The sequence below is a fragment of the Athene noctua genome, chromosome 21, assembly GCF_965140245.1.
Source record: "Athene noctua chromosome 21, bAthNoc1.hap1.1, whole genome shotgun sequence".
NCBI classification, from domain to species: domain Eukaryota; kingdom Metazoa; phylum Chordata; class Aves; order Strigiformes; family Strigidae; genus Athene; species Athene noctua.
Window position 1 is genome coordinate 5,074,286 of NC_134057.1, and position 12,589 is coordinate 5,086,874.

General features: G+C 55.3%; 1 protein-coding gene across 2 annotated transcripts; it reads right to left on the reverse strand.

Moving 5' to 3' along the window:
* Nucleotides 1–370: 370 nt before the first annotated feature.
* VSIR (V-set immunoregulatory receptor) lies at nucleotides 371–11,145 on the reverse strand. Of its 2 annotated transcripts, none has more exons than XM_074924222.1 (7): nucleotides 11,019–11,145; nucleotides 5,760–6,215; nucleotides 4,987–5,034; nucleotides 3,503–3,610; nucleotides 2,016–2,043; nucleotides 1,346–1,530; nucleotides 371–1,077 (listed from the first exon to the last, which is right to left on the reverse strand). In XM_074924222.1, exons 1-7 carry the CDS (start codon nucleotides 11,080–11,082, stop codon nucleotides 1,040–1,042), a joined length of 927 nt encoding a protein of 308 aa, XP_074780323.1. In that variant the 5' UTR covers nucleotides 11,083–11,145; the 3' UTR covers nucleotides 371–1,039. The 2 variants fall into 2 exon arrangements, with proteins under 2 accessions (XP_074780323.1, XP_074780321.1); XM_074924220.1 differs by having other exon boundaries at nucleotides 1,346–1,533.
* Between the last annotated feature and the right edge of the window lie 1,444 nt (nucleotides 11,146–12,589).

Here is a 12,589-nt window from a genome sequence, read left to right on the forward strand (position 1 = left end):
TCATGCTAGAGCCTGACCCATGGCTTCTTTTGGATAAGAGATGCCAGGGTGCTGAATTTGGATGGAGGATGCTGTGAGGGCACCCACATCCCCTGGGGCATAGCAAGGTCCTTGGGCATGGATGAGGGCAGTGGCCCCAGGGATGGTTGCTCTGGTGTGGTGCTCCAGGAGGATGGGGGGAAGCCAGCCAGAATGTTTCCCACCACCCCCTGTGTGCTCCTGTGCCTCCACCTCTCCACGGGGGCTCTCAGCCACATCACAGGAACATCCTCCAATACCTTCCAGATTAACATTCTAAATTACAGGCATTTAAAAAAACCCAAACAAACAAAACCCATAAACATCCGTTTTGGTTTTTTTTTTTCTTTTAATCAGCACTGATAATGAAACAGAAAGACAAATTCCCCTGATCCCAAGCCGAGGATAAAATTGCAGCAGAAATAAGGCTCTTGCCGACATGTGTCCAGCTGAAAACGTGGCAGCCTCACAAGTGGCTGTCTCAAAAGGCTGGTGGGGAAGGAGGGCTCCATCAGCTGCAGGGAGCCTCTCCCCTTCCTGTTTTGCAAAGAAAAAGATAGTATAACATTGGCTGGTGACCCTGTTTTGTCTCACAGTGGATAAAGTACTTTATCCGGAGAGGATGTTCAGTCAGAGATGCAGAAACAGGTTGATGCTGCACAGCTTAAACCCCTGGCAATAAGTTAAAACCTCGGGGAGGTTTGCAGGTGTGGGTCATCCTTCCTTCCCTGCATCCCCAATTTTCAGCTAGTCTGTAAAACATGAGCGATACAGAGCCATGCTCTTCTCCACAGAAATAAGTAGTTAAAAACCAGAGTCTGGGCACGAGAGGTTCGCTTCCAGCCCCAGGGCAGAGTCAGGACAGGAGGCAGGGACAGGGCTCCTGCACGCAGCTTCATTTTTTAATGCTTTGCTGCCCATGGCCATGGTGCCCTCCTGGGGTCTCGGCTGGACGAGCATGGCGCGGGGCTGCCTGGCCTCTCCCGGCTGTGACTGGGGGATGTGGTTTCCTCCAGGGCCTTTAGGCTTTCAAGGAATTTGGTGAGTCAGGAACAGGATCTGGAAAAGGGCAGACGGAGGGTATTAGTAGTCTAGCTTGCAGCTGCAGGGAAAAGCTTCAGGAAGCAGCCAAACTCTGCTTTTGCACATAAAACAGAGGCTTTGGGTCCTTCCCATCTTCAGAGCCTTGGGACATGAAGTCCCACAACACAAAGTTTGCAGCTGATATTTAACCCTCCCTTTCCCGCTCACCCCTCCTAGCTGCCCCTTTCCTTCCCACCCCTCCCACAGTGGTCCCCAGGGGGGCTCAGCATTGCCGGTCACTCACCCAGTGTTGGGAAGAAGCACTCCCCAGGGCCGGAGGGGGAGAGGGGGGTGCCAGGCTCAGAGAGCAGGTGCCGGCCGGACTCGGAGGGCTGCCGGCTGGCCATGTAGGAGAGCTGGGGTCGGGGCCGCGACTCCGTGCTTGCCGAGGGGACCGCCTCAAAGACGGGGTTTTCGATGCCCTGGGCGCTGCTGCAGGAAAGGAGAGGGTGAGAGGGGTGGGGATTTGCATTTTTAATTCGGGAGCCTTTTTTATCCCCAGGATTTTTGGCTGAGCGCTAGAAACGACCAAGAAGGAAGGGCAGGGAGCAGGTTCAGGTGGTGGCACCTCTGCTGAGAGTGAGCAGGGAGCCCGGCACAGGGGGAAAAGCGTAGCCAGAAGGCACCGTGGTTTCAAACTCTCCTGGAGCGTGGTGAGATGCATGCCCCTGGCACAGGCAAAATGAAACAAGGCATTTCCCACTTGCAGGGAGGGAAGAGAAACAGTGGCTGCCTGGAAAGGGACAGGATCCCAGGCATGGGTGCTGCCAGCACCCCCCTCACTCTGTCCGGCGAGGATACACTCCTGCTTCAAGGGGAGGGGAAGAGAGGACAAGACCCTTGCAGGGTCAGGGATGTGGGCAGAGGGGGTGCAAGGAGGTTGGGAGAAGCTGGAAGCATGTGGGTTTCCTCACCTTTCCATCCTGACAAGCTCATGGGCACCTGCCAAAGACAAAACAGTTGGCTTCAGTGCTGGCAGCACGAAGCCCAGCATCGAACCCAGACCCACTGCATACACTGTTTTCTGGTGTCCCATCCATGTCCAATTACTCCTCTTCCTCTGCATTCCTCTCTCCCTTCTTTAGCATCAGCCTCTTCTTTGCTCCCAAACCTCCTCTGCAGCCCAGCCTCCTCCCAAATTGAAACCACAAGCTCTGAAGAATGGAGAAAGGGAAGCTTTTGCCAGCACAGGGCAAGGTGAGGCACAGCTGCAGTGCCTGGGCTGCAGCCTGGTCCTGCTCGTGCCTGTATGCACCCACCACCAGCCTGTGACACCCTCCCAGAGCTCTACAAAGTACCACCCTGGCATTTGGTTGCCCCTGTGTTTGTCTGGGCACACCCTGTTATTTATTTCCTCATCCCCTTTGCCACAGCCGCAGCAGATCCAGCAGCCTGTTACTCAGGTGTGCTGGATGGCTGCATGGCAGATTCCCCAAGGCAAGATGCACAAGTTTTGTCCCAGACTGTGTTGATGGAAAGTGCCCAGTGGAAATAACCTGTAGCTAACCTGGTCTGAGACACCCTAAAAACAAATCCCCCTGGGTTTTGCCTTCCCTCTTGGGTTACATAGCATCTAGGTGAAGCTTTGCTTAGGTGGGGAGCTGCACCCCAGCCATGGCAAAACAGATGCATGAAGGCACATGGCCAGTCTTTTTGGCCAGGGATGGATGTCAAGAGCACAGTTCCCGTTCTTGTGGCCAGCATCGTGCCCACCGCTGCTGCAAACACCACTTCTCCAAAGGGTTTGCTCAGAGCCACACAGCCGCCCACCAAGCTCAGTGAGAGAAACCAGAGGGCCCCCAGCTTGCCCAAGACCTGATGAAATGGCTGTGCCGCTTAAGGTGGTGCCCCTTTGTGCTTAATTACTGAAATCACTGGCAGTGGGGGGAGACCTGGCTTGCTGCAGTCCTATTGTCATAGACACATAAGGGGTCTCTTTAAAGAGGGGGGGAGAAAAAGCACAAATAATGCTTTTTTCTAGCACTTAGAAGGCAAAGCTTCTATTTCAGCTGTGTGGTGGAGGAGGGAGGGATGAGTAAATGAGCTGATTGTTGGAGTGGAGAGGGAGGAAAGAGCTCAGTGGGGAGGGGGTCTGACAGCATCTTTGCAGTCTCAGTGTCTCCAGCACAGTCCCAGCGTGCCTGGCAGGCATTGCTGGCCCCCCTCCCAACCCACACTCCTCTCCAGTAGCCTGCAGGCACGCACGGTCCTTCCCAGGGCAGTTTTGCAGGAGGCACCTGGCAGGGACCTGTCTTTGGGCCACGTTACACAGTGTCCGTGGGACTTAGGGTAGCTGAACCAGCTGACCCCAGCAGGACCCATCCCATTCCATAAAGGCCACGCTGGCAGAGCCCAGGAGATGGCTGTCCCCGCCGGTGGCTGGCAAGGGAAGGGTACGTACGTCTGCTGCTGACGGCTTGTCTCTGCTTGTAAATCAGGAGCAAGATGAGGGGCAGGCAGAGGATGCCCACGATGCAGGCGCCCGTTGCCAGCGCAGCAGCTGTGATATCTGCAACAGAAGAGGGCAGAGCTGGAGTGGGAGGCAAGGGGGGTGTCATGGAGCAGAAGCACGAGGCAACACCGCCATTGCCCCATGTCTGATGAAAAACAGATCACACACACACTGGCAGCCCGCTCCTAGCAGGATTCGTGATGGGATACATTGCTGGTTGCAGAGATAAGCCCTGAGGCATTGGTTTAGGACCTTGACCAAAGTCCCTCATTGCTGGAGGACATCCCAAGGTCTTTCTTTGGTATTCTAGATATGAGGAGAGAAGCAGGGACCCTGATAAAACACTCTGAAGTCAGCAGAAAGGCTCCCAGTGATTTCAAAGTGTGCTGACTGACCCATGGCTAGCTCATCAAAATTAGGCTGCCTAAAGTACTCGGACTCATTACCCAAGGTCTCTGCTATTGAACATGCCCCTGCAGAACACTGCCCATGGAGGCTCCCCAGAGAGGCTGGCAACCTGCAGGCACATCTATGGCCATCAAGGTCCACGTGGGACAGCTTGTGGCAGGGCCAAGGGCTGCCTAAATCAAGGGCAGGTTCAGCGCAAGCCCTCCGTTCCTGCACATCCATCTGGGGAGGCAGGTTTTTGCTCCAAGTGTGTGTGTGTGTGTGTGTGTGTGTGTGTGTTTTGCGGGGGACAGGATTTTTTTTATTCCTTTTCTTTTTTGCCTGGCAGGACAGGGTGTCCCAGCACTTAAGACTGAGGGTTTGAAACAGAAAGCACTTGTTGTGGGGAGCAGGGGACAGTTTCCCATGGCTGGGCTGGTCCTAACCATGCTGCAAACCAGTTTTAGCAAAATCTGCCCGTTTAGGAGCCAGCAAACAGGGGTAGACAGCAAAACCCACAAGAAACCACCTGCATAGCAAAGTGTGGGTACCTCCATCGTCTAGACACATCGCTGGGGGAGCCTCATGTTGTCTGAGCGCTCAAGCAAGATTTGGATTTCCCCTGCTAGAGCATCTCTGCTCAGGGCGAGGTGGCATGGGCTTGGGATAGCAGCAGGTTGTTGCAACAGGTTCCTGCAACTCTTTACTTTTCAGTCCCTTCCCATCTGCTCGTGGCAGCAGCCAGTAAATCCCCAATCATGTTTTGGGTGGGCTCAGGTGCTTTATAACTACAGGGTGAGTGCTTTCCACAGGCTTCAGGACATTCATGTCCAGGTGACAGGCCAAAGGAGGCTCTCCTCAGCCTGAGGATGTGCCTGTCAGATGCAGCCCATGGGGGCAGCTTCGGAAATCACCCTCCCCACACCTGAGGGTGGGGGAGGCTGCATCTGGACACCGGTGTGTTTGTAGCAAGCAGCCGTCCCTAGCAAAATAGATGGGGCAGGATGATGAGCAGTGCATTGGCGAGAGGGGATTTTTCCCTTTACCTTTGCTGCTGGTGGTGTGAAATGTGCAGTTCTGAAGCCCTTCTCTGCCTGCAGAGGAGAAAAGAGGTGTGTTAGAAGATCTCAGGCCATTTGCTCAGGTACGACAGAGCTCCCACACCCATTAGGTTTGCTTGCCTTTGCTCACAGTATTGAGAAAACCAGCCCAGAGCATCCCACTGAGATTCCCTCTGCAAGACCCATTTTCCCTCACAGTGGCAGGGCCCATCCCTGGCCATGCAGGCTCTGGGTTGGGTTTTTTTTTGTCTAAAAGAAAAATTCTCTACCCTAACACTGCAAATCAGGGGTGGGAGATGCCTTCCCTTCCATCTTGCACCTCCCTGGGCTGCTCTGCCCCTGGGCTGCTGCCCTGAGGTCATCTGCCAGCCCAGCATCCTGAGCAATGCCTGTAGCCCTCATGGGCCTGGACCACTAGCCAGCTTCTTTTATGCTGAGGTTTGTTTTCCTCTCTTCCAGGAAGAGGTTGAAGAAGATCAGTGAAACTATGTAGCATGGATTTTATTGTGTTCCAGCCTCCTGATTTATTTTTTCTTTCTTTTTTCTTTTTTTTTTTTTAATGTTCCAAAGCTCTCTGGCGGTAATTCAAACCCCTTCAACCTCTGCTGCTCTTTGACTCTTGCAACATGCTTTGGGCTTTCAGCATCACCACACCCTCTCTCCCCAGCCCCAGCACTGCACCCCAGCATCCCCACCTTGCTCCAACACCCCCTGGCATGAATGGGGGGTCTGGCAGAACTCCCCTTGCCCACCCTCACCTTGCTGGATTTGCAGCTCCACAAAGCCATGAGCGACCTGCAGGGTGTGGGGCTTGCCGTGCTCCCGCCTTGCCTCCACTGCATAGCAGCAGTAATTCCCACTGTCCTGCAGCGTCAGGTTCATCACCATGATGTGAAAGGCACCGTGGTGGTCAGGGACAAACTCCACCCCGTGATGGCTGGCTTGCCCCACAAGGGAGGATTTTTGGGTGCCGTTGCCCAGCGGCTCGTGGTGCCTGCCCAGGTCGTGGTGCAGCTCCTTCTCGGTAACGTTGCGGATGTGCTTCTTCTCAGAGCAGCTCTGGTCGCCGTTGCTGCTGAAGTACCAGGTTTTGTAGAACAGGTCGTGGCGGTCGGCAAGGGGACCACTGATCCGGCAGGTCAGGGTGACGTTCTGGCCCTCGGGGCAGATGCAGAGCGAGTAGGGGGTGGTGATCAGGAAAGCTGTTGGCCCTCCTGCCAGAGAGAAGGCACAGCAGCTGAGTCAGACCCTACAGCCCTGGGCTTACCCTGAGCAAAATGGGGATCCCTCCCCAAACAAGCACTGGAAACCCCACCGCTGATGTTGGCAGAGGGATGGCTAGGAGAGAAATCAGAGATCATCAATATCAGCCTGCAGGCAGAGGGAAAAAAGGCTTCACCCATGCCCTTAGGGCAAGAAAAACTCATGAGCTCCCCATATTCCAAGACAAGGGAGAGGGGAAGCACAGCCTAAGCCCTTTGCTTGCTCTGTAGCAGCACTCCGGCAGGGCTGGAGGTACAACTTCACCCTAAAACAAGCCGTGGAGGAGAGGCATGCTTTAAACATAGCTGAGCGTCAGCTTTTAATAGCAGCAGGAGTTTGCCCGGGGCTGGCAGAGGTGTGGGCCAGGGAGACGGGGGGGCTTCTGCGGAGCACCAGACGTCTGCAAAGCACGCAGAGGATGAGAAGAGAAGCGGGGCAGTGGGGTATGGCTTGTGAATGAGGAAATACAAGTGCTGCTGAGCCAGCTGCCAAAAAAAAAACAAAAAAAAAAACAAGGAGAAAAAAAATAAAAAGAAAATAGCTAGGAGGAGCCTGTACCCCCCGAGATCAGGCGGGGAGCGGGTCCCACCCTGCTTGTTTTTCAGCCCCTGGGGAGGAAAAGGGGGAACCGGCCAACACCAACTGTGAGGAGCTGCTTGAAAATGAAAACAATTTTCAGAAAGAAATCCCTGAACGCTGTCAGCTGTGAAACATGGGCGGGAGGCCTGGCAGAGCCACAGGAGCGAGGGGCGTACCGCGGGGTTACTGGTCCCGTCGCAGCACACCAGTGGAGGGGACTGGCGGGTGAGGGAAGCTGTGCATGAGGGGAGAGAAAAGAGCAAAGACAGGTCAGTCTTTGGTGTCCTGGCCCCGCCGCCGCTTTGTGTTTGCAGAAGTACATACATCACCTTTGAAAGCTAAAGAAAAAGCAAATTCTGGGTTCACATTCTTACAATTATTGAGCAAAGGAGGTTCCTGGGGCTGGTTTGCAACAGAGAAGATGGTACGAGGAAAAGGTGTGCTTTTATTTTGGTAACATCCTGTTGTGCCATTAGCTCTGCCGCCGTTTCGCTTTGAGGTTTTTCACTTGCTATATCGAGCAGGCGTCAATCACAGGCGGGGTGTGCTGTGCCTGCCCGCAAGCCATCCAGCCGGGCAAGAGGCTCCTCATCGCCAGGCTGCCTGGAGAGCATCCTCCTCTCTGCAGGGTCACCGTGTCACTGCCCCGGCACAAGGCTCTGCCTGAGAGCGAAACTGAAAATATCCCCTGGGCCTTCCACCCCTCATGGCTGTTTACGGCTGTTAGGATGACAGTGTAAGACCAGCCATGAAGCCCCGGAGTCCTAGCAGCCTCCCTGAGGGTGCTCTGGAGGGAGAGGGGGGGTTTGGGGAGGGGATCTGCAGCATGCATTGCTGAGGGGTCCCCCGCAGAGCTGAGGATGGCGTGACCTTTGCTAAACCACTCCAGCTAATTGCTCCAGCTTCCTGCAGGCACCTCAGCCTGCTCCTCACCGCACAGAAGCAGCAGCACATCCCCAGGGCTGCTCTGGGGCAGAGGTTTGCGTGGCCCGAGCTCAAAGCTGCCTCATTTGGGCTTGTTTTCAAGCCCTGGCTTCTCCTCATCCTCAGATGCTGCTGAGGCTGGGATGCTTGGCTGGGCTGGCTGGGTTTTTGGCACACAGCGGAGCGGGTGACCCACCTCCTTGCCAGTGCTCCGAGCACAAAAGGCACCTCAGATGTGTTTCTTGATACCTGCCTCAACGGGAAGTGCCCCATTCATATTGAGGGGCCCCTGGGAGCCAGGGGAAGGGAAGCCAGGGCTCTATTGGAGGAAGCCGTACTTCCAACACCTTGCAAAAGTATCTGCGGGGGTCTTTGTTTTCCACACACACACCCCCCCTCAAATAAAACGGGGACGTCCCGCTCATCCCCGCACAGTTTGCAAAGCTCTGCCTTACTAAACCATCCAGCCTCCACCTCCGGAACTTGATGGGAACTGTCTGGATGGAAAGTCAACACAGCCCACGCTTTCGGCAGCAGCGCCCAGCCGTGGGGAGGGACAGAGGTTACCACGTGTGCGAAGCCTTCGGCATGATCAACTTCCCTTCATTCTCCCAAGCAGGGGACAGCTTCCAAAAGCCATCAAGCAGAGGAGAAAACAGCTGGGAAGGAGAGCTGGCAAGGCACAACATGCCCCACAGCAGCGCCAGGGAAATTGTTGTTCCCTCCCCAAGATGTAACAAGGCTTTAAAGCCATGCTAGATGCCAGATGGTGCCTGGAGGAAATGTCTTCTGTCGGCGTCTTTACACTAAAGCTCCTGGATCTTAATCTCCCCCAGGTGCTGTGGGCTTTTTCCATGCCCAGACCCCAGGTTTGGCTCCATCCCATCCCAGTCAGACCATTCCCTTTGAAGTCAACGCTGCTGGCAAATGTCAAAATAAAGCCAGATGCCCATCTCTGTGCATCTCCAGCTGAGAGAACCTGGACCCGTTGAGGTCCGAGCCGAGAGCGGTTGTCTTGTCACCATCTGGTAAAGACAGAAGAGGTCTCAAGCAGGTGCCAGAAGTGCCCCTCTTTGTTTTTGGCATCTCCGTATCTTCGGCTCTGACCCACGGCGTTGCATCAGCGCAGCACAGAGCCCTGTGCAACACTGGTACATCCCTGGTGCCGGCACCACTGCCTAGCTTGAAACCTGGGAGCTCTCCTCTCAGAGAAAATGAAATGCAAAAAAGTGCTAATGCCAAGGAACCTGTCTTGCCAACCAACAGCTTAAATAAAACAGGATCTCATGCCAAATTCTGTGTCAGTGACCAAAAGCCTCTCCTGGCTGCTTCTCCTAATTTTGGTCCCCTGCTCTGGCAAGTAGATGTTTGATATACACTCCTGTGGTTTACAGAAGTGATTTGCACACCATGCCATCTCTTGCCACTCCAGGGAAATCTGAGTGGCAGGGCTGCAGCCTCTGGAGGGGCTCCCCCACAGCAGAGGAGGGGCTGCCGGAGAGAGAGCAGCTGCTCAGTGCTGAAGCAAGGAACCCGGCTTTAATTCCTCTTCTGGGAGATTTTGTAATGGACTCACATGAAAGTGCTGCAATCCCCAAGGCCACTGTGCAGTCATTATGCTTCAGAGTTATCAGCCAGGTGAGATGTGCTGGGGCATCCATACCTCAGCACAAGTACTTACAGCAGGAAACTAAAAGGAAGATGCCAGTTAACAGTCCTCATCTCCTGCACCGTGAGGAAGCAAATGGCTTTTCAGCAGCAGGGCTGTTCCCTGGGTACAGATCATCCAGGCTGTGGGGAGAACAGCCTGGAGCTACTGCACCCGCCGGAGGGTCCTGCCTTGCTCCTCTTCCAGCACAGCCCTGGCCCGAGGGCAGGGTCCCAATGCTGAGTTTGCACTTGGGATGCGATTTTGGAAAGCCCAGCTCAGCTGCCATCCCTTGGATGGAGAGGAGCTGCCTCCCTATCCACCTAGCTGCCAGGGTCCCCAAACTGCGTGGGAGCTGGATGTCTCCAGAGGCTCTACTTCTCCATCAAGCCCTGCTAAAATTAGCCAGGGGTTCAGAAAGTTTTGGCAGGCTTGCAATTGCACAAAGCTCAGTTCCTCTGGCACCAGGCACACATTGAACATCAGTGTCCAAGCTTGTGGCATTTCAGAAAGCCTGATGTTCAGTCCCAGCACTCCAGATGTGTCAATGAAATAATCCAAAACCACACGGAGATGCTGGGAATCGCTCCCTGATGTCAAGAGACTCAGATGAGAAGCAAAGCACACTTCAATCCTCACCAGCCTTGCTGTCCCAGAGAAGAGAGGATGCCCTCATTACAGGGGAGCATCACTTCTTCCTGGGGATGTCCTAGAGACAGTCACTTTGCCATCCCAGGACAGAGGGAGAAGCCAAGCCCGACAGGATGTTCGTCCTCTGCCGGTGCAGGGCAAGGAGGGACCACGGTCCTTCCCAGCTTCGTTCTCTGACCCTTTGGCAACAGACAAACTGCTGGTTTAATTGCCACTGCCCTTGGTTCACTGCCTGTCCCTGGGGCCCTGTTACAGAAATGCTGCCTGCAGAGTCAGGCATGAAGCAGCCCCCCCCCTCCCCGAGAATACCCCCGCTGTGCTGGCAAGCAGCCGGTGAGCTTCCAGCACCGAGAAGTGCTCACGCAGGGGAAGAGAAACTCGGTGGCCGCACACAAGGATCCTGTCCTGGCTGCCCACCCGGAGAAGCTGCCTGGTACATCCCAGCAATTATGGTAGAGCAGAGCATCCTCAGGGAGGGCATCCCAGCCCTGCTCACACAAACCACCTCTCTCTGCTCCCCCAGGGCTGAGGGAAGGCTCTTTTCCCCACGGCGTGGCTGAGGACCTCCACACTGCGAGGGCAAAGTGCCACGCGGGAACGGGGCAGCTTTTCCACCCTGGGATCCCTGTCGGGGGGCTGGCAGGGACAGGGGGTGCTGCTGTCCTTCCACACACGTTAGATCGAGGCGGAGGAGGAAGGAGGAAAACCCAACCCCAGAGTTTGAAAACAGCTGCTCCCCTGCAGCCCCTTTCCCCCGACGCAACCAGCATCGTGTGAAACACTGGCTTGATCCCCCCCCCCCCCTCCAAAAATCACAGGGTGAGGAAGTAAATAACCCCCGAAACGCCCCAAATTCCTCATGCCAAGGGACAGCCCCAGCCGGGCAAACGCGGTGCCCCAGTGAGGCGAGTTTTTCTGGGCGGGGAGGAGAGGAAAGCAAGCGGGAGCTTACCGTGGGAAGCGAGCAGGCAGAGCGCGGCCAGCAGCAGCCCAGGCCGGTGGGACGTCGCCTCCATCGCGGCTGGGGCAGCCGGAGGCAGGTCGCCTCTGCGGAACCGCCCGCAAGCTCTGAGCAGCCCCGCAGCGGCAGCCGGACTCGCACACACAGGAAATTTCATTGAGATACTACACGCAGCAATGGAGAGAACTGCGAGCACCCCCAGGAGGTGAGATGCGGCAGGGAGCTGCGGGCTGCACCCCAACCGGGCACCCCGCCGGCGGGCGATGCCTCCGTCCCCACCCGGTTGGGCAGCAGCGGGTGCAGCTGCTGGGTTTTTTTCCTTAAAGCACTGCAGGGTTAGCTTAGAGCAAGCCGGACCCGCTGCGTGCGTTTTTGGGGTGCACAAGAGGTGGTTAAGGAGGATGCTCACCATTCTGGGGGACATACGGGTGCTCAGCCACGAGGGGCTGGGTGCTGGTCACCATTCCTTCCCCGGCAGGAGCGAAGAATCCCTTGGGACCAAAGTCCAGCTTGCTTGATTAAAGTGCACTTTGCTTGTAATAACTGTTTTTTCCATGTTTGTGAGGATCAGGCAAGCAGCAATCCTCCTGGGATGAACAGGGGACAGGTACAGGGACGCGTAACTCGAAGCAGCGCCGGCTCAGGGAAGGGAATGGAGCTTTCTCCCAAAAAAAGGGGAGAAAAAGATCCCCCTCCCGCAGCCCGTTTACACAGGGGGAGACCTTTACTCTGCCCTCGAATAGCAAAGCAGCACTGTGGGCTGACTCACATTAACTCCTCCTGGAGCTTCGCTTCGAATTCAAAAGGCATCAACAAAATCTCCAGCTGCGGCTGAGGGCCACCTCGATTCAAAACGGTGTTCCCTGGGAAGTGGAGCCTGGAGGTTTGCAAACTGCAGAAAACTTTGCTGCTAACCTGCTCTGAACCTGGAGCATGCAGTGGAATAGAAAAGTAGATAATTACACTGTGGCTTTGTGGTTTTTACAGCAAACAACACGTTTGTGATCATCACATCAAAAATGTAACCCTTGTCTGGCTGGAATAAACTGGTTGCTGGGTGAAGGTGTAGGCACAAAGTCCAGAGACTCCAAGAAAATGGTTTATCATCCGACACCCCCACCTCTGAGTTGAGCCCTTAGGCAGGGTGGCATGTTCTTGTTGCCTCCCTGTCCCCAGGTGTGCCCCCATGGTGACACACCCAGAAAACAGCCTCCAGTAAAGACACCCAAGGGCCTGTGCAGGGTCAGATACAGCTGGAAGAGGGTCAGGACAGGCTGAGTCTGGCCCGGAGTGAAACTGTGGTCAGTATAGAGGTGGTGGGACCCACAGGAGGTCAGGCCAGTTGTCCAAAATGCTTATTTTTGTTCCTCCCCTGAGCCGTGGCAGCATCACCTCCAGGTATTTTTCATCCTACCACATTGCCACCCCCCTGTAATAGCAACCAAGGTGACCCCAATGTCAAGGTGAAGACTCACACGTGCCTTGTCCAAAGGCAGCAAGGCACGATGGGGTTCAGCCTCTGGCTTTCTCTCTGCCAGGGGCTGCTCTCTGGTATTACCAGC